This window comes from Mizuhopecten yessoensis, unplaced genomic scaffold (genome assembly GCF_002113885.1).
Source record: "Mizuhopecten yessoensis strain PY_sf001 unplaced genomic scaffold, ASM211388v2 scaffold10921, whole genome shotgun sequence".
Lineage (NCBI taxonomy): Eukaryota > Metazoa > Mollusca > Bivalvia > Pectinida > Pectinidae > Mizuhopecten > Mizuhopecten yessoensis.
Window position 1 is genome coordinate 988,111 of NW_018408788.1, and position 27,906 is coordinate 1,016,016.

Below are 27,906 nucleotides of genomic sequence, written 5' to 3' on the forward strand. Positions count from 1 at the left end.
TAAGTGCATTTTTACTCTTGCGCAAAGTTTAACAAATGGATTTGACGGCGACGCTAGGTTTGACTAGTTTGACAGGGGCGCTAGGTTTGACTAGTTTGACAGGGGCCCTAGGTTTGACTTGTTTGACAGGGGCGTTAGGTTTGACTGGTTTGACTAGTTTGACAGGAGTGCTAGGTTTGACTAGTTTGACACGGGCGCTAGGTTTGACTTGGTTTAACGTCATATTAACAGCAATGGTCATTTAAGGACGTGTCTCTCAAGGTGCGTAAAGAATGTGTGCATATGTATACTAGAGGTGTTGCTGTAGATAGCGCGGATCTGATGCAGACTTTTGAGTGCTATCTCACTCAAATCCAATGCCGAAGGCACCCTACATAGAATCCCACATTATACTAACAACGGGTAAATCAGGTTTCCCGATTACCGTTAAGTAGGGAATAATAACTACATGTTAAGGGAAAGCATGGACGTGTGGTAATTTGTATAGCTGTTTATATACATTTCTGCTGTAAATTGCCATGTCAACACTGCCAACAAAAATGGTGTTCAAAGGGCTATGAACGCAATTGGATCAATATCATGTTAAACCTTCTCCTGTCTCGTAGTACGCAAGACCGTCGGATAAACAGCAAACATTCACAAGCATTAAGAAATACTTGGTGAAAGCATATACAGTCTATATGATGAGTTTTGACCAGAATCCTTCTCGGGAAACCTTACGGATGCTATAGGTACATATCATCACCCTTTCCTCGTGTTCTGCCATTGTTTGCATTTCATTTTTTGCATTCATTTATAAAATAGAATTAAATGTTGGTTATTCATTTGTAAGATTGGATCGGAACACTTAGTTTTATTTAAATAGTGTTTTGTCTTTTTTCATATTATTCAAGTAACAAAAAAGTCTGAGTCTGTACACAAAAATAGAATAGCAGATTCCTCTCAATTTCATACGATACCCAAGAATTGACAAGGACATGTTAGATTATTTATCAACCACCATCTTCGCACACTGTTAGTGGGCATGCGTGTCCGCGTGATATAGCACTTATATGCGACCCTTGTATATGTGGACGGTTTGACCGTGGTAATCGGACCGGGCGGAATGACCGGGTACGGCATAATGTGACCATCCGGGCTCTATATCAACATGATAGATCATCTGTCAGTGTATAACACAAAAATGGAAAATACAGATAATTGAAAAATTGCTCAATCGCCGCCATCGGTTTAGCAACGAACGAGGATACTGAATGGGGTTGTAACGGTCAGTTCAGGAAAACAAGATAGGCTGTGTCTATTATAGTTTACAACTGTGCATAGAAGGACAAAGTTAAATATCATAACTTTAACCTAGTGGAACGTTATCAACCTGCTACAAAAAAGATGCAGGCTGACTGCGAAAAACTTTGAAACTCTGTAATTGCAGGTGTTTTTTGATGAAACGGAGTTCATGTCCGCGGAAGGAGAATAAATTTTACGTGTAAAGAGGAGGTTTTTAAAAGGAAACATATCCATCTTTCCCACGGTACTAAGCATTTTCCCGTAGATCAACTAGAAATGTTGTTTTTGATGCAAGAAAGTAAGTTGGGGTCGACATTTCGACATCGAGAGCTTTCCTCCCTACTCGGTATATATAATCATTGGGGGTGTCATTTTTACCGAAAGTGGATCTAAACCCCTAAAACATGTCAAATTACTCTGAACACTTAGTTTAGCTCCAAATATAGCTGTAACAAATGATCATGTCCCTGTGTTATGGCACCGTGTTTATCCAAAGTTTTAAAACCGAATAACGTGCCGCAAAATGTATTGTTTAACTAATACACTTACACTTCCGGTACGCCTGGTCTTATAAATCGGGTACTTCTTCAAGGACATTCAATCGAATATTTCCTTTGTTCATATTTTTCTATTTTTATCGAATGTTAAGCTCGAATTTTTATTTTCTATGCTGTATGGATACATGGACTTCATACATACCTTTTTTATTATATACTTTTATAGATTTTTAATAAAAATCAGTCCAAACTTCTGAGCCGAATTGTCTGTTATATACACATACATATATAGCCCCGTAGGTCCGATTAATCATGAACACCTGTGATTATGAAGCTCTGTTGAAGAGATGAGTTGGGTTTAACAACAGATCACAGACGAAGTGGGTGTGATTGATCCGCTATATCAATCAGGTCATCAAATATTGATGTCCATTTTACTGCCACTAAAACATTGGAGTACAAGTGGTCTATGAATATTTAACAACCTGAACCAACGACCGCTTCTAACTCTCTTCTGCAACAATAGCAATACACTTGTTTGCGATACAGATATAGGTCAGTAGAGGGCGCTACGCGAGACACTGACTACAAGCGTTGCGGAGACGGCCATGTAGTATAGTCGCGTACCCGCGCTTTCAGAGCATGTCGGGTATCCTCAACGAGCACGAGAGCGACAGCACGCGATTTTAGCGGGCGTTGTAGGCGTCGACGAGCTGACTGTTGTGTTTGTTCTCGGCACATTCTCACATTGATGTGATTTGTAATTGAAGAATTTCCGAGAACGTTACAGTTCAGTAAAGTTCTTGCCCTTTATCAACATAGAATCCTTACACCAGTAAAAGTACAATGCAATTACACTATATCAATACTGAGCTCTTATATACACCAGTGAAGTGGGCTGTCTCCTGTACCGTCCTCCTTTCGTTTACTCCGAAACCAACCATGTTAAATATATAGGTGTCTGGGTAATGCAACGATTCCATAGCAACTTTGAAACTTCATTTTTAGCACAATGATTTTTTTTCGCGAGATTTAACTCCCCCCGCCGCCCCCCTCCCTCCACCACCTCCCAAACACCCACAAATCCGTGCAATACCTATATTTATTGTCTATTGTTTTTCAGCCTTACATGGCCTTGTGTATGGTACTTTGCCAGGTAACCACGTTATATCTGCGTTTCTGCTGCAGTCTTTCCTGTGTTGCAGTTTCGTGCCACTTTGTCCGACTCGTCGTCCGGATCTAAAACACAAGCGTTTCTACTCTGCAAAAGTTCTTTGCTTACAGCTCGAATAAAATTATACTTTTGTTATTTTTTCGTGCAAAATAAACCTTTCCTGTCTGTTATTTATACATAGAATATTAACCAGTTTCCGTTTTTTCTGCAGTGCAGACACACTTGTGTGGGCCCAAAGCGGATAACACAGACAACAAAAGCATGTGTTGTTTTATATTGCATGTGTACAGGTGTCTGCGTGACGTATAACTCCAGGTAAAATTAGAAAAAGAGAAATGTCGGGAAACTGCACGTGACGTTCTGATGGGTTATCTGGTACACGTGAACAAAACAATGACAACATCATATTTTAAGAAAGTGCATTTTTACTCTTGTGAAAAGTTTAACAAATGGATTTGACAGGGGCGCTAGGTTTAACTAGTTTGACAGGGGCGCTAGGTTTGACTAGTTTGACAGGGGCTCTAGGTTTGACTAGTTTGACAAGGGCGATAGGTTTAACTAGTTTGTCAGGGGCTCTAGGTTTGACTAGTTTGACAGGGGCTCTAGGTTTGACTAGTTTGACAGGGGCTCTAGGTTTAAATAGTTTGACAGGGGCGCTAGGTTTGACTAGTTTGACAGGGGCTCTAGGTTTAAATAGTTTGACAGGGGCGCTAGGTTTGACTAATTTGACAGGGGCACTAGGTTTAACTAGTTTGACAGGGGCTCTAGGTTTGATTAGTTTGACAGGGGCTCTAGGTTTGACTTGTTTGACAGGGGCGCTAGGTTTGACTAGTTTGACAGGGGCTCTAGGTTTAACTAGTTTGACAGGGGCGCTAGGTTTGACTAGTTTGACAGGGGCGCTAGGTTTAACTAGTTTGACAGGGGCGCTAGGTTTAACTAGTTTGACAGGGGCTCTAGGTTTGACTAGTTTGAAAGGGGCGATAGGTTTGACTAGTTTGGCAGGGGCGCTAGGTTTGACTTGGTTTAACGTCATATTAACAGCAAAGGTCACTTAAGGACGTGCCTCTCAGGGTGCGTAAAGAATGTGTGCATATGTATACTAGAGGTGTTGCTGTTGTAGATAGCGCGGATCTGATGCAGACTTTTGAGTGCTATCTAACTCAAATCCAATGCCGAAGGCACCCAACATAGAATCCCACATTATACTAACAACGGGTAAATCAGGTTTCCCGATTACCGTTAAGTAGGGAATAATAACTACTTGTTAATGGAAAGCATGGACGTGTGGTAATTTGTATAGCTGTTTATATACTTTTCTGCTGTAAATTGCCATGTCAACACTGCCAACAAAAATGGTGTTCAAAGGGCTATGAACGCAATTGGATCAATATCATGTTAAACCTTCTCCTGTCTCGCAGTACGCAAGACCGTCGTATAAACAGCAAACATTCACAATCATTAAGGAATACTTGATGAAAGCATATACAATCTATATGATGAGTTTTGACCAGAATCCTTCTCTGGAAACCTTACGGATGCTATAGGTACATATCATCACCCTTTCCTCATGTTCTGCCATTGTTTGCATGTCATTTTGCATTAATTCATTTATAAAATAGAATTAAATGTTGGTTATTCATTTGTAAGATTGGATCGGAACACTTAGTTTTATTTAAATAGTGTTTTGTCTTTTTTTCATATTATTCAAGTAACAAAAAAGTCTGAGTCTGTACACAAAAATAGATTAGCAGATTCCTCTCAATTTCATACGATACACAAGAATTGACAAGGATATGTTAGATTATTTATCAACCACCATCTTCGCACACTGTTAGTGCGCATGCGAGTCCGGTTGATATAGCACTTGTGGACGGTTTGACCGTGGTCATTGGACCGGACGGAATGACCGGGTACGGCACAATGTGAACATCCGGGCTCTATATCAACATGATAGATCATCTGTCAGTCTATAACACAAAAATGGAAAATGCAGATAATTGAAAAATTGCTCAATCGCTGCCATTGGTTTAGCAACGAACGAGGATCCTGATTGGGGTTGTAACGGTCAGTTCAGGAAAACAAGATAAGCTGTGTCTATTATAGTTTACAACTGTGCATAGAAGGACAAAGTTAAATATCATAACTTTAACCGGTACTCTTGAGCTTCAGAAATTACAGTTCAAAAGGTCAGATCTTCACTTGGTACAACATTCAAAACCTCAGACGACATAGAGGTCATTTTCGTGTCCATTACAAGGTCATACAAGTAATATAGCGACAAATAGGTTCTGAACTGATAACCTCTTGTCTAACCTTAATTTCTAAATTGGGTGGCGTGTAGGTGCAGGGGATAGCGCAATCGCCTTACACCAAGACGGCCAGTGTTCGATTCCCCGATTGGATGTGAAAATGTACCGCGTCATCTCCCCGGGGGACCACGTGAGTTTTCTCTTGGTACTCCGGTAATCTCTCTCATATTAAAACCCTCTGATAGTGTCCATCCGGGCTAACACGAGTGATTAATATAAGTTGATATGACCACGGACTTAGATCATCTAATTCCGTGATATGACTTACTGTCATAATTGTTGTAAAATAAATAAAGTCTATATTTGATATTTTCTTACTCGGCAACAATAATGGGAAAGTAAATTAAACAATGTTAATACAACAAATATAGGCAATGTTCTAAAAAACCGTTTCAATTCATGAACAACAACTCTCACATGCAGCTACACTATTTACACAGCTACATAACGGGCGCCCTATATTTACAGTTGCCCGCGAATTATGACGTGTTAGTATTCTGTATAATTTGGTTCGGTTGTTTGTGGCGTTAAGGCAGTTCTATCTTGTTAGAGAGGTACTGCCCATGTATACAACGTTCACACCTTCTTAATGAGATTTCACCCAGCATCTCTCCCAAATCACATTCGATTTCGTCTGTTCAATAAATTGCATTAGTTGCGTTTTCTGATCAATAACTGCTGTCGCCTATTCGTTCCTTTGAACAGCTAACGAAAAAAAAATTCGAATCATTTGGAAAACATCAGCCCTATGTGCTGCTTGTTTGTATATAGTAAACAGAGCATTCGGCTGTTTAAGAGATAAGTCGAGAAAGACACTGGTCGATATTCCTTATCTCAATCAGAGAAAAAAATCGATGGAGCAGACGACTGAAGGCATTCAAAAGACATGGCATAAGTGTGTGTCATTACGTAATGTAGCCACACTGGTACCGGCGACCATGCCGACATTGTAACGCGAGCTAATCAACTAACACCCGTCACATCGGATATCATCGTATTATTCCGCCACTTTACCGGAACCCTACGAGTCACTTCCGATTACAGACGACACAAACAATCAGATGTCTCCGTAAACCGGAAGTGGGATTGTAATTTCTCCGTTATTTACACGTCTTCCTAAAACCAATTACTGTCAATTATCTTTACTAAGCAAAGGAAGTTTAGGTATGTATTACCCCTTTTAGCGCCGCTAATTATTGTTCATTACGCTGTCACCACGTGCTACATGGAAAAGTGCACTCACTTCAGAAAACCGACTCTATAGTTTCTTTTCCATTTTTCATTGTTAGTCAACGTTTTACTCTTATACGCCGTTCTTGTATTTTATCTATAAAAGCTGATTTTGGTTGTGATATATCATATTTATGAGGTCAATGGACACCCGTGGTAAAACTGAACCCTCACCATGGCAACGCGATAACTAATGACGCCATGACCCCATATCCACACGAAGAATTATAAGTTGTCTGTTACAAAAGTGCTAGTTGGCACATGATTCATTAATCATGTTTTTGGGCGCGAAAACATGTACACACTATATAGTATGTTCATATACCCAGTCCAAGTAAATAAATCATCTGGCTACATCTTTGCATAATTTGAATTAGCAAACCAGAACATTGATACGCTTTAGTTGAATTTTTCCTGCAGCATCCACGGATGTTTTCATTCATATACTTTTCCATCTTGTTTATCTCGTAAAATACAATAATAATGTTGTATATCCGATATTGTAATCTCCGTCCATTGAGTTATTGTTTTTCACTGAAACACCGACGATAACTCATGCTTTCTAGGTTTGTTTTACTAACGCTCTCCTTGATTACTGTAACAGAAGAAAGAAAAATACATGACCAGACCGGGATTCGAACCCGGGACCCTCCGAACTCTAGGCAGACGTTCTACCAATTAAACTACCTGGTCGCCGACGACCAACTAAGTCTAGTTTCGGTACATTTCTCCCTCATTTCTATGTTTTCTACCCGAAGACACACCTATTATCAACTTTTTGGTTTCTCCTTGCCAATTATTCAAACACTGCTGGAAACAAGGATTGACAAGCTCGCAAAAACAGAAATGCTCGACAGGACCAGGATTCCAACCCGGGACCCTATGAACTCTAGACGGACGCTCTACAAATTGAGCTACCTGGTCGCCGACGATCGATCCAGTCCAGTTCCGCCACATATAATTTATATCCGTAGTTTACTGACACAGCCCCAAGTTTACTAGATGTACTGATACGATACACCAAATTTATTGGGTTCATTGATGCGATACATCAAGTCTACTGGGTTCGCTCATACGATCCACCAAGTTTACTAAGTTCACTGACACAACCCCAAACGTATTGGGTCCACTGATACGATACACCAAGGTTACGAGGTTCAATGATACAATACACCAAAACTAGGTTCACTGATACGATACACCAAGTTTACTGGGTTCACTGATACGATACCCTAAGTTTACTGGGTTCACTGACACGATACACCAAGTTTGCTAGGTTCACTGATACGATACACCAAGTTTACTGGGTTCACTGACACGATACACCAAGATTACTGTGTTCAATAACACGATACATCAAGTTTGCTGGATTAACTGATACGATACACCAAGTTCACTGGATTCACTAATACGATACACCACGTTTACTGGATTCACTGATACAATACACCAAGTTTACTGAATTCACTGATACGATACACCAGGGTTGCTGGATTGACTGATACGATACACCAAGGTAGCTGGATTCACTGATACGATACACCAAAGTTGCTGGATTCACTGATACGATACACCAAGTTTGCTAGATTCACTGATACGATACACCAAGATTACTGGATTCACTGATACAATTCACCAAGTTTACTGGATTCACTGATACGATACACCAAGTTTACTGGATTCACTGATACGATACACCAAGTTTGCTGGATTCACTGATACGATACACCAAGTTTGCTGGATTCACTGATACGATACACCAAGTTTACTGGATTCACTGATACAATTCACCAAGTTTACTTGATTCACTGTTACGATAAACCAAGGTTGCTAGGTTCACTGATACGATACACCAAGTTTGGTTGGTTCACTGATACGATACACCAAGTTTGCTAGGTTCACTGATACGATACACCAAGTTTACTGGGTTCACAATTACGATACACCAAGATTACTAGGTTCACTGTAACGATACACCAAGATTACTAGGTTCACTGATACGATACACCAAGATTACTGGATTCTCTGATACGATATACCAAGTTTGCTAGGTTTACTGATAAGATACACCAAGTTTGCTAGGTTTACTGATATACGATACACCAAGATTACTAGGTTCACTGATAAGATACACCAAGTTTACTGGGTTCACTGATACTATACACCAAGTTTGCTAGGTTCACTGATACGATACGCCAAGTTTACTGGGTTCACTGATACGATACACCAATTTTGCTAGGTTCACTGATACGATACACCAAGTTTACTGGATTCACTGATACAATACACCAAGTTTGCTGGATTCACTGATACGATACACCAAGTTTACAGGATTCTCTGATACGATACACCAAGTTTGCTGGATTCACTGATACGATACCCCAAGTTTGCTGGATTCACTGATACGATACACCAAGTTTACAGGATTCACTGATACGATACACCAAGTTTGCTAGGTTTACTGATACGATACACCAAGTTTTCTAGGTTTACTGATATGATACACCAAGGTTGCTGTATTGACTGATACGATACACCAAGTTTGCTAGGTTCATTGATACGATACACCAAGTTTACTGGATTCACTGATACGATATACCAAGTTTGCTAGGTTTACTGATAAGATACACCAAGTTTGCTAGGTTTACTGATATGATACCCCAAGGTTGCTGGATTGACTGATACGATACACCAATTTTGCTAGGTTCACTGATACGATACACCAAGGTTACTGGGTTCACTGATACGATACACCAAGTTTACTGGATTCACTGATACGATACACCAAGTTTACAGGATTCACTGATACGATACACCAAGTTTGCTAGATTCACTGATACGATACACCAAGTTTACTGGATTCACTGATACGATATACCAAGTTTGCTAGGTTTACTGATATGATACACCAAGGTTGCTGTATTGACTGATACGATACACCAAGTTTGCTAGGTTCATTGATACGATACACCAAGTTTACTGGATTCACTGATACGATACACCAAGTTTACTGGGTTCACTGATACGATAAACCAAGTTTACTGGGTTCACTGTAACGATACACCAAGATTACTTGGTTCACTGATACGATACACCAAGTTTACTGGATTCACTGATACGATATACCAAGTTTTCTAGGTTTACTGATACGATACACCAAGTTTGCTAAGTTTACTGATATGATACACCAAGGTTGCTGGATTGACTGATACGATACACCAAGTTTGCTAGGTTCATTGATACGATACACCAAGTTTACTGGATTCACTGATACAATTCACCAAGTTTACTGGATTCACTGATACAATACACCAAGTTTGCTGGATTCACTGATACGATACACCAAGTTTACTGGATTCACTGATACGATATACCAAGTTTGCTAGGTTTACTGATACGATACACCAAGTTTGCTAGGTTTACTGATATGATACACCAAGGTTGCTGGATTGACTGATACGATACACCAAGTTTGCTAGGTTCATTGATACGATACACCAAGTTTACTGGATTCACTGATACGATACACCAAGTTTGCTAGGTTTACTGATACGATACACCAAGTTTGCTGGGTTCACTGATACGATACACCAAGTTTACTGGATTCACTGACACGATACACCAAGATTACTGGTTCAGTGCAATATGTATGTACAGAGTTAATCGGTATGGTCAATAAATCTTATTTTTCTATATTTACTCACTTCACATTTAATCTTTTTTATATATATTATCATATATATATAGATGACATTGCCAGGTTTAATGGCGTTATGGGCTATAAACGTATGCTTCATCAATTCACTTTCCATGGCTGGCTTTGTACTCTGGAAGTCAAACTTATTTGTAAACTGATTTCTTCTTCTTTTCTTTTTGTGTTAGTTCATATATAGACAGTCAATACATTTAAGCTTCTATATGTAACATGAGCGAGCAATTCCATGTTTTCCTATGTACACGAATATCATGAGATAGGTTTTCGGACTGGCCAGTGTTATCAGTGGGGAGCATCGCCAAACCCCATAGTCTCTACCGATATATGATAAGATGTCTACGCCGTCTTCAGCAAGTTCCTTCAAATCTGATGACGTCTAAATAAAGCCCGGAGACGATCGTTCTGTAGGGCTGAGATATGTGATGGAGGAACAGATAATGAAGGCGACCCAACCGATAATGGGAGGTCATGGCGGCGCAGGAATCGCATAACATCCGCTAATGCAGACAATATAGTTCAAATAAGCGCAATCAAATGTTCGCGAAATATTTGCAAAAGACGCTGAACGCATTAGGCAGGGCTGTATACATTGTGAATACGTATATAGACCACGTGACCATTACTTTCCATACTTATACTGTATACTGACATAAAAGGGTGATGTCTAAGGCATGGTTTGGTTTGGTTTTATTTTGTCTAACGTCCTATCATTAGTTAAGGTCATTTAAGGACGCGACTCTTTGTGTGTCATTTACATGTATGCGTGCGTGTGTACATATTTGCTGGATGCGGTATGTTGGTGTATTTGCTTTCTTTATATTGGTTCCATAACGGATTCATCGAACAGTCACACTATGGCTAATATCTGAAATGACATTTAGATTTATGTGGGTTTTTTTTGTATTGAAATGAGTGGAAAAAATCTAGAATTATTGTTAAAATTCATTGGTTCATTTAAGAAACTATTTGATTGTTAGCTTTATAGAAACGACTGATTTGTTAGTTTTCAGCAAACAATTGACTTGTTAATTTTTCAGAATCTGTTCGTTTGTTAGTTTATAAGAAACCATATGCCAACTTCGGAGAAGAATACATATAAGTCTCGTGTCTCTGCAGACATTCTGAACGAACGCTGAAAAACAAGTCAATGGAGGTACACTTGTGTATGAGCCTTGTTTTGCTATATTGTCATGATAATAATAATTCGAGGTTCTAATATACCGTTTTATCACAACCTAGTTCTTAGGTCGTCTCAATGCGGTTCATAAATTATTATACGTGGTTATATGGTCTTTGCAACCAGCCAATATCGTTCTCAACTCCCTGGGGAGCATACAGCCGGTGCTGCCATTTCGGTGCTCACAGCTAGCATTCAACAATTCTAGCACTGCCCAACCATGTACTCATTTACAGCTGAGTAGACTGGAACACGCTGAGTAAAGTATCTTGCTCAAATATACAACACAGTGCCGTGCCCGTCACGTGACTCGAACCCTCAAACCTTCGGTCACGAGCCCGGTGACCTACCACAAGACTACCGTGTCATCTACATATACCTACATACATGGCACTGTTGTTAATATAAATAATACTTTATTTAAAATGATTTTCACTCTGATTGCTTCCCTCCTTTGAGGATGTTTATCGTACGAGGTAGTACTAAATGCATGTTAACTCATACAAATCCTATTCCTTCGTGTGTTTAAATACTTAATTTTAATTAAAACTTAAAACAATAAAATGTGTTTAAGATTTATATAACAGGGAAGTTGAAGTACACAAATACATATTTGTACTCACTTAGTTAAGTTACGTTCTTAGCCCAATAACGCAAATGTTGTCCCGTGATTTGATTATTCGGTCGTTTTCTTCTCTTGATTTCCCCTTCGAAGGAAAACTTTCATAGAAACAGTTATACATAGTTAAAACATTGGACTTCCCATTACTAAAAAATACATACATCATGACATTTGAATTGAGATATTTTATCATACATCAATATACAATATATATATATATACGATGTTTCATATATCATTAAATACAACATTGTGTCAAATATAAATATAAATGCTAAATATTACTTCATAACGATTAAAAGTAAAGTTCTATATGTTTTAAAAGTTTAAGGCAGTAAAATTGGGGATCTAATCACTTGGATCGACAAATACGTGATAGTGGTAGAAAAAAATACCTTGTCCTCGCAATCAGGGCTACACCATCCGACCATGGAAGAACATGCACAGACAATCGTAGGGTAATGCTGGCTGTAGGAACATACACACTTCCGTGTGACTGATTCTCTCACATACCTCGTTGATGTGAATTTTGTACTGTTTCGTACCGAGGACTCACCCTTGTCTTACTCCTTGGATTACAGGAAAGGGTTCGTTTATCGACCCCCTTTCAAACTGATAGATGGCGTAACGTCATTTTGCATCATGTCTTTCAGTTGGCACCAGAATGTTCCACCAACACCGACCTCAAATACCATCCTATTAAGGCTATCAATGGGCAATATTACGACCAATACGCTACAGCCTTCTCAGCCTGGAAATCAATGTAGAAGGAGTTTTTTTTTCGGTCTTGCATTAACAATTTTTTTCTTCATTTTCAAAATTTTTAACTTTGGCTTGTTATTGCTTTACGACATATTAACAGCTGTAGTCATTTAAAGACGTGTCAGGTTATGGCGGCGGAGGAAAATCGGAGTACCGGGAGAAAAAACACCGACCTGCGGAAAGTATACCTGGCGACTGCCCCACCACGTAGGCTTCGAAACTGTGACCCAGAAACGTTTGTAAGACACAAAGAAACAAAACTGTGTTTGATTATGTCAGCGAAAAGTTACATGACAAATTTGAGAGAGGGAGAGGGAAGGGTGGAGGGCGACTAACGAAATAAAGATGTAGAAAATAATGTGAAGTGCCTGTTTTTATATTAATTAAATGCAGTTAATATTTATTTATCTCTTTCAATTTTGCGAGTTCCAAATATTTAATAAACTTACACAAGAAGTCGTGTGTCACAACGCAGAAACTGAAATAATATTTTTTAGCAAACAGAATATATTATTTTCGATGATAAACTATTTAAAAGTGCTAGCAAATAGTTTGTCAAGTAAATTCTGCAGCAGGTCTTTCACACTAATATTCCAATTGCAATGAAATAGTTTTACTCTGTGTGTTTCTTTGGACATCTAGATCAGATGTCTATTTTTGATAACTTGCAATGTTCGAATAAAATACCCCACAAAAAAACAACAGATTGATAACTAACGGGCAATATATGACGTTTCGTTGGAGCTATAGTTAAATTAAAGTACAGTCATCTCTTCGTCTTCTTCTGTCTAATATTTATGATGCATAGGTTAAACTATGCATAATTTTCAGGTTTTTAATATAAGCGCTCTTATCTCGCCCGACCTGTAATTATGCGCACCTGTTTCGATGCTGACGTCATTACCTCCCGGTCTATGCCAAGAATCCCCACCAACAACAAGCGTTTTTGTGACTTGGTGTATAACAGACCCGTGAACTTGATCCATAAATGAAGACGCTCCGATACAGTTTTGTCCAAGTGGCGGCTACGGTCATTAGTTATTCATAAATCTAATAATCTCGCGCACCTGAATGACTGGTACCAGTCCGCTTTTGATGTACGCGGATGTTTTGGTTACTACGACAAGGCATAATGGTGATTGCCCTGTCTGGAGAAACACCGAGGTTGGACACTATGGGTACCTAAGCTTATTGGACTGGCACTATCTTATGATAATACTGGTTGATCAATTGAAATTTAGCTGTGAATCTCTGTAATTATTCTCGCTTGAAATGTTTCGAAAGTAAAAACATCTAATATGCAATTTTGTACAGAAAAACCCCAAAGGCCAGATAAAGGGGTTTATATTTTTGGTATTTCCCCAAAGCACTACCAAAAAACATATAGTCAGACCCTTAGATCCCCTTTCTTGGCGTTACGTATACTGTAAGTTTAAAAATGCAGAAAACGCTGAAGTCTGACACATATAATGAATGAATAATTCGAGTATTTAAAAACAAAAATACATGTATTTTTAAAACACAAACTACAGTGGTTAAAATCGTTATATACAGCCCAACGCCAATATTACAACTGACCAATATTACTATCCAGGAATTTCAAATACACCATATCAAAATGAGAGATAGATACCTTGCACAGGTGATTAATTTTTCGCGTAAAATTAAGATTCGAAACAAAAGTCATGGTGAAAAGACAACAGAAAAATCGAATGTAGACTTGTTAGCGATAAATTCAACGAAATATCGAGTTTCGTCTTGCATGAGGTTAATAATGTCGAAAAATCGAATTTTGTCTTGATATATATAAAATCTGTCAAATGTTGTATTGACCTGTATAGCTATATATTTTAAGTGATGTTTTCATACTTCTGTTTTAATCACTTGTCTTCTAACGAAACTTCGAATGAACATTTGCTTCGAAAATGCGAGACAATCAGTTCACATACAGCGGTTAACACTACGGCCTTCCACGCAGGCGGCCGGGGTTCGATCCCCGAAGTCGTCGTACACATGGACTATTCAGAGAAAATGTTTCTTTTTTATTGCCCACACAACTCTAACAACCCAGGCGGAATATAAAAATGGTCTGGGTGGATGTTGCGGTAACTGTGCTGTGGCATTCATGTTAAGTGACACGATACAAAAGATGCCGTTGGAAGCACGGTCTCACTATACAAACAGAACGCGTACATACACACATAGGGAGATATTAGCCAGGTGGCATAGCACTAGTAGTTAGCGCCTGATAAGGCAGCTACAACAAATTCCTCAAAATGTTATTGATTATGTATTCATTAATGTATATCTTAATTGTATTTATTGTATAAATTGTATATTTATGTACTGTAAATCTTTTTAGAGTGGCTTATTCTAGCTGTATCAAATGTTGTAAATTGTTTTGTATATGGTGCTAAAAATGTTCCAATGTCAACGCCAAGTTTCAAATAATCATGAATTCCTTAAAAACCTCTGTTAATTACTTACTTTATACCTACTCATGTACACACTTGTAGAAAGTAAATGTAAAACGCGCTAAATTCGTACCAGTTACAATATCTTAATCTGCGCAATTATAAATGAATTTTTGATGTCTGGTCACCGGCGCGACCAATGGCCAGCGCTAGACTATTATATAATTTCCCTTATACATAGATTCATGGCAGACATGTTAGGCTGTATAACATTTAAGCCCGATATTACCTCCGTCAGTCTGGACAAGTCTACGGAGTCGTGAACGCTTTTTATGACCACACGCTCCATCGAAACACAGTCGTTTGCTTATTCTAGAGATTTTCAATTAAGGGGGTCGCGATGCCGTGCCCATCAATAAAACATAACTCACTACAGAATGTATTTCCAAGAAATAGAAATGATTGAGTGTGACACTAGTTTAACAGCAGTGCCGTAGTTCAATGAATTGTGTGAATTTAAGAGCGTCGGATCAGTTTTCATTCTGGTCGGAGCTATGCTCATTTAAGTATGTAATCATAGACGTCTCGTGTATAGGACATGTATACTGATTATTCCAAGGGAAGTAACTCCATTACAAGTTATTCCTCGATATATATGCTGGAAAACCATTACATTGCTGCGAATACAGCTTCAACACTACTGGCTGTGATAATATATTACCCTGGACTGATTATTCCAAGGGAAGTAAACCATTACAAGTTATTCCTCGATATATATGCTGGAAAACTATTACATTGCTGCGAATACAGTTTCAACACTACTGGCTGTGATAATATATTACCCTGAACTGATTTTTTCCAAGGGAAGTAACTCCATTACAAGTTATTCCTCGATATATATGCTGGAAAACCATTACATTGCTGCGAATACAGTTTCAACACTACTGGCTGTGATAATATATTACCCTGAACTGATTATTCCAAGGGAAGTAACTCCATTACAAGTTATTCCTCGATATATATGCTGGAAAACCATTACATTGCTGCGAATACAGTCTCAACACTATTAGCTGTGATAATATATTACCCTGGACTGATTATTCCAAGGGAAGTAACTCCATTACAAGTTATTCCTCGATATATATGCTGGAAAACCATTACATTGCTGCGAATACAGTTTCAACACTATTAGCTGTGATAATATATTATCCTGAACATAATAAATGTTTAAATGCATGTATATATGTAAACGTTACGAGACTTGTAAAGACTTCCTGGCGCAGATTCGATATTGATAACACACTCACGCTGTTGCAAGGAATATACAATGTATAGATACATCGTGGTTATAGCTACATGTACAGTGTGTAGAGTTCTAAGGCTGCTTTTCATTTTTATTCATTAATTTACCAATAAAAACCAGAAATAGCAAAACGTACAGAAAATATCTTTGAAGCATTTCATACGGAAACACGAAGATTTGATAATTCTCCATGTATGTTAATAGTTAAGAGGTGGGGTAGTCATTGCAGCAAACGTCCGACCAATCCTCAGACAAACAAAACAAGTGACGTCATGACAAATCGAGTCTGACATCACATGGGGTCAACATGGTTTGAAGGTCACCAAAGGTCATAGGTGATTTGAACGATTTTAACATCTGTTGTTCTGATTGGTAAAGGTTTATAATGCTTTAGGCATATTTCTCTTAGTGATATTATATCATGATACAGGGTTATGTAATGACTCAAGAGTCATATTCATGCATATTTAAAATTAAAATGAGAGAGAGAGACAGAGATAAAGAGATGGAGATACACAAAGACACACAGACACACGGAGACAAAAGCAGCGCCCGAGCAAACTTTCGATAGATATTTTATGTAAATATGCATGAAATAAGGAAACCTCAACTCCACCCTAAGTACCCCGACTTGCTTCTACCGACCATAACCATCAGCCACACAATCCACCCCTACAATCAGCCCATGTGTTCCTCACTAACTCCACCCCACCCCTAACGCCAGTCCCTGTGTTCCTCACTAACTCCCCCCCACCCATAGCGCCAGCCCCTGTGTTCCTCACTAACTCCCCCCCACCCATAACGCCAGCCCCTGTGTTCCTCACTAACTCCCCCCACCCCTAACGCTAAGTCCCTGTGTTCCCNCTCCACCCACCCCTAACGCTCAGTCCCTGTGTTCCTCACTAACTCCACCCCACCCCTAACGCTCAGTCCCTGTGTTCCTCACTAACTCCACCCCACCCCTAACGCCAGTCCCTGTGTCCCTCACTAACTCCACCCACCCCTAACGCTCAGTCCCTGTGTTCCTCACTAACTCCACCCCACCCCTAACGCCAGCCCCTGTGTTTCTCACTAAATCCACCTCACCCCTAACGTCAGTCCCTGTGTTCCTCACTAACTCCACCTCACCCCTAACGCTCAGTCCATGTGTTCCTCACTAACTCCACCCCACCCCTAACGCCAGTCCCTGTGTTCCTCACTAACTCCACCTCACCCCTATCGCTCAGTCCCTGTCTCCCTCACTAACTCCACCCACCCCTAACGCCAGCCCCTGTGTTCTTCACTAACTCCACCCCACCCATAACGCCAGTCTCTGTGTTCCTCACTAACTCCACCTCACCCCTAACGTCAGTCCCTGTGATCCTCACTAACTCCACCTCACCCCTATCGCTCAGTCCCTGTCTCCCTCACTAACTCCACCCACCCCTAACGCTCAGTCCCTGTGGTCCTCACTAACTCCACCCCACCCCTAACGCTCAGTCCCTGTGGTCCTCACTAACTCCACCCCACCCCTAACGCCCAGTCCCTGTGTTCCTCACTAACTGCCCCCACCCCTAACGCTCAGTCCCTGTGGTCCTCACTAACTCCACCCCACCCCTACCGCCAGTCCCTGTGTTCCTCACTAACCCCCCCCCACCCCTAACGCTCAGTCCCTGGGTTCCTCACTAACTCCACCCCACCCCTAACGCTCAGTCCCTGGGTTCCTCACTAACTCCACCCCACCCCTAACGCTCAGCCCCTGGGTTCCTCACTAACTCCACCCCCCCCCTAACGCCAGCCCCTGTGTTTCTCACTAACTCCACCTCACCCCTAACCCTCAGTCCCTGTGTTCCTCACTAACTCCACCCCACCCCTACCGCCAGTCCCTGTGTTCCTCACTAACTCCCCCCCCCCCTAACGCCAGTCCCTGTGTTCTTTACTAACTCCACCCCACCCATAACGCCAGTCTCTGTGTTCCTCACTAACTCCACCTCACCCCTATCGCTCAGTCCCTGTCTCCCTCACTAACTCCACCCACCCCTAACGCCAGTCCCTGTGTTCTTCACTAACTCCACCCCACCCATAACGCCAGCCCGTGTTCCTCACTAACTCTACCCACCCATAACGCCAGCCCCTGTGTTCCTCACTAACTCCACCCTCCCCTAACGCCAGTCCCTGTGTTCTTCACTAACTCCACCCCCCCCCTACCGCTCAGTCCCTGTGTCCCTCCCTAACTCCACCAACCCCTAACGCCAGTCCCTGGGTTCTTCACTAACTCCCCCCCCCCCCCAACGCTCAGTCCCTGTGTTCCTCACTACCTCCACCTCACCCCTAACGCTCAGTCCCTGTGTTCCTCACTAACTCCCCCCACCCCTAACGCTCAGTCCCGGTGTTCCTCACTAACTCCACTCCACCCATAACGCCAGCCCGGGTTCCTCACTAACTCTACCCACCCAGAACGCCAGCCCCTGTGTTCTTCACTAACTCCACCCCACCCCTAACGCCAGCCCATGTGTTCCTCACTAACTCCACCCTCCCCTAACGCCAGTCACTGTGTTCCTCACTAACTCCAACCCCCCCATAACGCCAGTCCCTGTCATATTATGCTGAAAACGGGTAAACCAGTCGTTAACCACCCATAACGCCAGCCCGGGTTCCTCACTAACTCTACCCACCCAGAACGCCAGCCCCTGTGTTCTTCACTAACTCCACCCCACCCCTAACGCTCAGTCCCGGTGTTCCTCACTAACTCCACCCCACCCCTAACGCCAGCCCCTGTGTTCTTCACTAACTCCACCCCACCACTAACGCCAGTCCCTGTGTTCTTCACTAACTCCCCCCCCCCCCCAACGCTCAGTCCCTGTGTTCCTCACTAAATCCACCCCACCCATAACGCCCGCCCGTGTTCCTCACTAACTGTACCCACCCATAACGCCAGCCCGGGTTCCTCACTAACTCTACCCCCCCATAACGCCAGCCCCTGTGTTCCTCACTAACTCCACCCACCCATAACGCCAGTCCCTGTGTTTCCTCTAACTCCACCCTCCCATAACGCCAGTCCCTGTGTTCCCTTTAACTCCACCCTCCCATAACGCCAGCCCCTGAGTTCCCATTAAATTCCACATAGCCGACCATGCCTGATTACGTATATGCTCCATAGCACTAGCCAGTCTATGAGGAACAAATCAGCATAATAGCGGCCATCAAACGCCAAAGTATAGAAACTTGTGTCCGCAATGATTGTATTAACCACCGGTCGATACTTATCCTCGGGCAATGGTCATTTGTCAAGCTTATCTGTTACAAATAACAAATTGAATATATCGCTCATCACAGCTAGGAGAAAAAATATACAGACGGATTGTGAAAACATGCAGTTCCTTTTAAATCAAGAAATAAATAAATCGATCTAACAAATCCCAGATGACAGGTCGTTAACCAACTTCCGGTTTATGGATGAAATGAAATAAGCCCTCAGAGGATTTCACCTTTTTATAATTCAATTTTTAAATGCACTATATATCAGCATTGCCCACGGGTTGAAAATTTATGCTAGTACAATTTTCGGGATCACACAACATTTTGAACACATCACTGTCACTCACTCTAGTCCAGAATGTTCCCACCGGTCTGTCGCCCAAACCAGCATTCCTCACCTTGCCGTGTCGGGGGTAATAGCGCCACCTAGGATGCATTTGAAAGATTTCCTGAAGGAAGACCATTCCGATTTGTCTGAATTAAACCAAAGATGGGTTCCGTGTTTTCGCTAATACTGTCTCGGGATCAAAGCAGGAGAGAGCCACAAAATTGCGGCACGGAGTGCAGAAACGGAAACAAGACATAAATACGGAAGCGCATCTGGTCACGTGGGACAGTCAAATTCCCGTTCTGTGAAGCTGTACATGACATCGCCGTATTAGTTTCACCGGAAATACGACGTCACGTGCGCGCCTGGCAGTACGTCGGGTTCTGCGTTAGAACAGCCGAACTCCGGAATAGCAGTAAATCAGGAGACACGGGGAGCAAAGTACCGATGATATACTCGTTAGAGACAACGGAATAGTACCTCCTCACTCAATGTCTAGGCTAAAGAGATTTCTTTTTTGTTCATTATTGATATACACTACACCGGGGAATTTTCGCCCAGTCAAACTTTCGCCCTTCGCCCATGAAACCAGTTTTCGCCCTGTGTTAACTTCGTCTTTCATATTTAATTACTATAGATGTTACTTGTTAACTTTATTAACTTAAATGACTCATTATTCGCTGTAATGATAAATTCGTCCTCGTTACGGAGGGCGAAAAGGCGAAAATTTGACTACAGCGAAAATGTCCATGTATATTTTAATAATCATATTGGCACATACCTTGACACTAAATAGGGAGAATGTTTAATTTATATATATATATATAAATAGATATCAGACACGAACACTGAGCTCGAAATAAACGAAAAATTGAGTTCAAAACCAAATTCTAGGTATAGAGTGTACATTTAATATAGTGCCTTTATAATCCTATTCAGACATTTGTACTAAAATCTCATGTACAGGTAATTATGTTAAGGCAGTCGGGATGACATCTTGAAGAAAAAAATGGATAATTTTCAAAAATTATGATAAATGAAATTTTCCGTTGAAAAACACAATTAGCTAAGAAAAGAGTCCGGATTTTTCAAGTGACTGGACGGAAATGTTTCTTTTTGAAAAAAATGAAAATTATAGTTCTTTCGTAGATAGCTTTTTCCTTTGATAAAACGGCAAGCAATTCCAAGTCAGAAAAAAGCCCAATCAAAATGTAGGAGATACATTTTTCAACTAAAAGACGCTGTAACGACGCATCTGATTGGTAATATGACGTCATGTCTATGTCGTCTACCCTAACACGGAGTCGGTTAACACGTGATAAAGACCAGGATCATAATCTGACATCAAGGACTGTATGATAGCTTAAATAATTGACCAATCAGTTTGACATATATGGAGCATTTAGTAAGATTGTGACTGAGAAATCTGTTCACCAGTAAGTAAGAAACGCTATACAGCGCCAGCCGCTTTATTATTACGTGCTTTCGCCCTGTACAATTTCCTCCAGACGTAGTTGATGAAAATTTAGCACATAAATCAAATAAACAGGCCCTTTTTCTGTAGCTAATGGTACGAAGGGCAGACGACATATCCCGTGTTAACAAGAGCCCTCTAACACGTATTGTCTGACATTGATTGTAGGCATCGAACTCGCCGACTAGAGGTTTTCGTTTCTGAAATCGTCAACGAACGCACCGACATTTTTCGGATGGCCGCTTTGAATTAAGTAAACACTTTCGTGATGTAACCTTTAAAACCGCCAGCATCACACGGATAACGAGGTTACGGCCGCCAACCAACCTTGTCCGTAGTCATTGTTGCAGTGTAATGTAATTGCCGTATTGACTGCAATATTAAGTTCCTCGGGGAACAAGAAAAACCCTTAATTCAATTGTGAAAGTTTGCATTTACTTAGCGTTGCAATGGTCCTTGTATTATTTGGTCAGACAAGACAGGGAATTCGTTCTGACGGGAGCATTCACTAGATAGTGGAGTAATAGCCACCACACACGTAGCATTCTATTCGACTCGATTTTATTCAAACTTCCTGATTCTATTTGTGTGTGTTCAATTGTTTAAAATCCTATTGTGACTGGAGAGAGTCAGACAATGGGAGTGGTTTTTTCAGACTCACGACCACAAACATTACAACAATTCAGTTATATTCTAGGAACATTTAATGTCTGTATCTATAACAACGACATGTGCAATCAAGTATACGTGAAATTCTTGCTTCCAAGAAATTGATCTAGCCCATCTATAACAAATCAAATAAAGCCTTAGAAAATAACTCTTTGTTGACTCGGAAGAGCAAAATGGCCGAAAGGTAGCCGTTTTAGATTTTTGCTTTTCGAGTTTGTTATCGCTATTTCTCCGGAACTACTTTAGGGATCACGACGAAACATGGTATCAATGAGCCCCTTTATCCCTAGTTGTGTGCTGGTTCAAATTCAGCCGATTCGGAAACAAATACCAAAATGGCCATTAGGCAATATTGAATGGGGAATAGATCTACCATGTAACATTTGCTGACGTTATATTTTTCGGAAATTCCCAACGGGTTTATGACGAAACTCAACAGACATGCTGCTCCTATCCCTTACTTGTGTATAATAATAGTAATAGTTCGAGGTTCGTATATACCGCTTTATCACAACCTAGTTCGTAGGTCGTCTCAAAGCGGTTCACAAATTATTATCCGTGGTTATACGGCCTTTGCAAGCAGCCAATATCTTTCTCAACTCCTTGGGGAGCATACAGCCGGTGCTGCCATTTCGGCGCTCATAGCTAGCATTCAACAATTCTAGCACTGACTTATCTTGTACTCATTTACAGCTGAGTAGACTGGAACAAGCGGAGTAAAGTATCTTGCTCAAAGATACAACACAGTGTCGTACCGTGACTCGAACCCGCAACCAATCAGTCATCATCCCGGCGTCCTACCACTAGACTATACCGTGCCTCCATGTATGTATTCAAGAAGTCTAACATAGAACAAGCTCCTCAATGTTATAGTTGCAGCTTTATTTAAACGCTACCTTTGGTAAGAACAACAGAGAAATGCAGAGAATATAACCTACTTTCAAGCAACATTCCATAATCCTTCGGTTTTGTACGTAAAGATCTCTGTGTGATCGCTTGTTACATTGTATATACACGGTGACCTCCCTTATTAAGGACACTTCGGTAGTATACAGTGAACTCACTTTACATAAGTACACTTCCGGAAGTCTTACTCTCCCGCTTTCTTCGTTGAGCATTTATTTTATTGCCTATACATTGCAGTAATGCAAATGATATACATAATACAAGGATTCGAAAGCAAGTATTTATATAAATTCGCCTCCTTACATTCATTAAGCGCCAAAGTGACCATAACGCCGGTTTGTTACAACGTCAGACCACGGAATTATCTAAAATCGTGGTCAGACAACCTCGATTTCCAGGGGCTACGATCACCTACGCTCTCTAGAGAGCGAAAGTGAGTGTAACCCCTGGATATCGAGGATGGTGGTCAGCCGACTCACGGCATAACAAGTCTATTGTTCGCGAATTCGTTTTATCTTGGCGAACACATTCGAATTATTTCGACTGATCTATTAACAGCTTCACAAAAATGTTATGTACATCAATTTAAACCCCTCTAAAAATCAAATCTCAGGAACCAGCAAAAATACTTTCGATCGACGGAATTGAATTATTCTGACCACAGGAGTGTTTTAGAGACACAATGCCGAAGGGGAAAAATACATATGCGAAGAAAGAAAATATGTATAAATATTGAAATAACAGGAGCAGACCAGGGCCCGTATTCGTGAAACCGTTCTCATGCTCAAATTCAGATTCTGTGCTCAAACCAAATGTCTGCTTTCTGTGATAAATTGATAAAAAAAACACTTTTTGTGCATGATTTAAAGAATTTGGATAGATTTGAATCCAAATCTCGATTTTGATGTTAACACTTGACATTTTGATCGTGCCATCCTTTCTAAGCGAGTTACAAGAAAGCTTTAGCACATAATCCATGCTTGAACATGGGATTGTTACAGGAATAGGGGTCAAGCTGCTCAAGTCTTTTTCACGTGTTCGGTAAGTCCAGTGGAAGTTTTCTGCAGGGATGACTGTTTCCACATTAGTCGCCTCATGCTGCCATGCAGTGATACAACCAATCGTGCCTTTTCTAATGTCCTCGAATCAAGGGTCTGTCCAGGTGTGTTTGGTATGTAAAGGTACAGATAAGGGTAAATTCCATGGCGTATCATCGCATGTAGATCCCGCCTTACTCATCTAATTAAATCATTTGTTCGTCTGACTTGCTTCTTGATGCTTTTAAACTTACCGAGTCTATGTTTGCCGTTGGAGCATTGATTCAGTACCGACGTTGTGGCCTTACGAACGAGGTCCTTTGTGGTTAATGCTACCGATACACGAAAGTACGTGTTATATGTTTAGTGTTGTACTTTCCTACCGTAAAGACCCCTTTAGATTAACGTGAAAACTAAGATAGGAGTGCAAAAACTTCCATAAATTCAAGGATCCAATTATTATTTCGTCTATCTGTGTTTGTTTATTTTATTATTATTATTTTCCGTTAAAAGAAATGATAAAATATTGAAACAAAGTTTTTTTTTAAAAGTTGTCTACTTTAAAAGTGTTTTCTTCTCGGGTCATATCTGTTTCATGTTTTCGACATTTGCAGATAACTGTGCAGCAAAACCTGCGATAGTATTGATCAAAATATTTAAAAAAAAAAAAAAAACAGAGTGCGTAACCTTTACCGAGTTAGATTATACCCTGTAGTTATGCCAGCATGTCTGGAGCAGTATGACACAAAAGCACGTATTTGGTGAGAATAAAAATCCGGGACTACCTTTCTGGCGGAATCACATCCATTTGCATTTGTATTCATCCAGTTCATTTCCCAATTGATTGAATATATACTTTTGATACCTAGCAAAAATGATGACGTCATGTTTGCATCTTTATTACGTCGTTTTGTACACGACATCAACACAGAATAGCAATTGATGGAGGGACCAGTGGGACTTGAAAATTTGTGGGGGTGCAGTGGGGTAGGAGTGTGGGTGGAGTGGGGTAGGAGTGGGGGTGGGAATGAGGGCGAGGTGGGATTCACAACATATCTTGTGTTAAGTTTACACCAAGGCGCTATATAAAATAACAAGTTGGTGTTTGTATCTTTTAATGTTACGTAACATAAGAAATTATATATGCGTAGATAAACTGAACACTGTGGCTCTGATGGTCATGTCTCTTTGCCTCTTAGACGTGTACAAGTAGATGTCATACACGTCTGGTAATAAAGATTGATGAAGTGTTCTTCGTGGATGTAATGCGATATCCATCTTTCCTTGTTATCCTAATGCATTAATAACTCATACATTGTTGTTTTACTTAAAAAAACGGAAATGCTTTTGTAATCAATAAATATCTACATGTAGTAGTCAATTTCAAACATATACAATGCGTCTCTATACCGGCAGATTGCATATGTACAATGCCAAAATGGCTGTCCTGTTAGAAACGCAACGACCTTTTCTAGCGCGTTATTTCGTTTGGGAGTAATTTTGTCTTGAAGATTATCTTACGTTCCATGATGTTCGATGAAAGTAAAAACATTCATTGTTATTTCATATCAAATATAATAATTAAGAACTTATTTAGGTGAATATGTATATACAAATGTAATGTCCTGTACAATGAAATTTACCCCGACTTTCTCTCGGTTAATATTGTATTTTTCTCAGGTCTATATGGCCACGTATTGACCTCAACAAAAGTCTATAATTGTTGAATAATTGATCTCCATCCTACATGTACAAGATATTATTCTGGGGATGTGAAGGTTATGTCGTGGGGCTCCGTCACAGTCGACAAACTGTTACATCCGAATGTTCCTCAGAGGTTAACACCTAAAACTGTTACCATACTATAACTTTGACAATTTTGATCTCAAACGCGTAAGTTTGTATCGTGTTGTTATAGACGCATATATCTAACAAAGCACGTGCTGCATCAATAGGTCGAACTATATAGCGCTAGGACGTATTCTATTAATGAAAATGCAAATATTCCACATGAGACAATAGTGAAATCTGTACTCACAGAGGCCCGAATGTAACCTTTTCCCTCCAGGTAACAAGAGGGTTTGCACCCTTGCTGAGTAAGGATAGGGAGAGGAAATTAAATGATTTTTTGAAAGATATAGAATTTCAACTACAGAAATTAAAATATCGATGTTTAAGTAGCAAAAACGGAAAGGGCAAGTTTCTGGAAAGGATATAGCAAGTTTCTGGAGTCCCTTGACCATGCCTATTTCCCTCGGCTTCGCCTCGGGAAATAGACCTGGTCTCGGGACACAAGAAACTTGCTATATCCCTCAACTACATACTTTAACTGTATACAGGTGTATTGAGGATAAAGAGATACGTATCTTATTCTTAGTCTAACATACCTATAGTGATCTTCATTCTTGCCGAGGTGGCTCTGATCTCGAGACAATCGGGGTATTGGTACACAAAGTAAAAAATATGTGCATAATACCCAACACCCAACTCCACTTACCGAGACTACGCCTGGAAACTGGGACGACTTGGTCATACGTAGAACTCATATACTGCTTACTCCTTAATGACGTCATTGATATTGACGTCGCAATGAAGGGCTGTCAATCTACGGAACATTGAAGTATCTATAAAAAAAATAAGACGTATCCTTTTCTGAAAAGTTCCGTATATGACATATTTTATCTTAAAACAAAAAAGTTACTTATTCGATAAATAAAATTGCTCTTCTAAAACTATCGGATTGTGTCTCCAATGGAGTCGCACTTGGAAACTTTTTTATTCCGAAAGTGACCTTGAGGAAAGAGAAAAGATTGGCGGGAAATCAAATCTTCTTCGTGTTAAAACGATTGGTTGGTCAATTTCAAGCCAAACCCGAGGGCCGGGAAACGGAACAATTCCAATATCGGGGGCACGGCCACCGTATCCGTGTACCTGATCCATTTAATGGCACTTACGTTCGGAGAAGGGTATTATCGATTTTTAAGTATACCTACTTTGCTTTTACAGACTCGGAGCCAATATATTGGAAGATATGTTTTGTTTTGTGCGTTTGATCGTTCGCCAGAGCGTTTAATTACACATTCATGCGACGTACCGTCGCGAAATAAGATTCCGTAAGGCCTTGTCGTAATAACGGTAGATCTAAAGCGTTGTCAGCCGTACACCGCGTGAAAAAGAACGGAAAATAACCGTTATTTAACAAACCTTTATCACCAAAAAAACGCCCCCTCTTCTGATGATCATTCCATGTTCGATATTTAAGTTCCAAAATTTGATTAACTTCCATAATTTTAACAAAAGCCTGTTTTTTAAAACTAATCTGCAGAGTGATTGAACTGAAAGAAAACGTAAATCTGAACAACAAATTCCTAACTTGTTACGTCGTAATCAAATTAAAAATATGCATATTCATGAGGATGCTTTATTCATTTTGGAACATTTATAACATCTATACACGAACGCAGCTCAGCTTGTGTATATAAATTGTTCTTTTTCCTTCAGATAGCGGGTGAGTATATAAAATGGTAATTTCTGAGAGTGAAGGAAGGTAATAAAATCTAAAATGGAAGAATAAACCACTTCAGTATGTTATTCTATATATATATTGCGCACGTGCCATGTAACTGCGCATGCGCATGTCTTTAATTAAAAAAGGAAGGAAACCATATTATATTTAACCAATTTCTAGTGTTCTTTTTATCTTTGTAAAGTTATGTATATCTCAAACTCAATGTTTTGTTCAATTATTTCCAAAAAACGAACAGGTAC

At 40.2% G+C, this 27,906-nt stretch overlaps 1 protein-coding gene and 1 non-coding gene across 2 annotated transcripts; both read right to left on the reverse strand.

Moving 5' to 3' along the window:
- Positions 1-3,397: 3,397 nt before the first annotated feature.
- On the reverse strand, positions 3,398-3,988 carry LOC110463685 (neurofilament medium polypeptide-like). Its single transcript, XM_021518484.1, has one exon. The coding sequence runs from the start codon at positions 3,986-3,988 to the stop codon at positions 3,398-3,400; it is 591 nt and encodes a 196-aa protein (XP_021374159.1).
- A 3,126-nt stretch (positions 3,989-7,114) lies between these two features.
- Trnas-aga lies at positions 7,115-7,187 on the reverse strand. The gene has a single exon. It is a non-coding gene; the product is annotated as a tRNA-Ser (tRNA).
- Between the last annotated feature and the right edge of the window lie 20,719 nt (positions 7,188-27,906).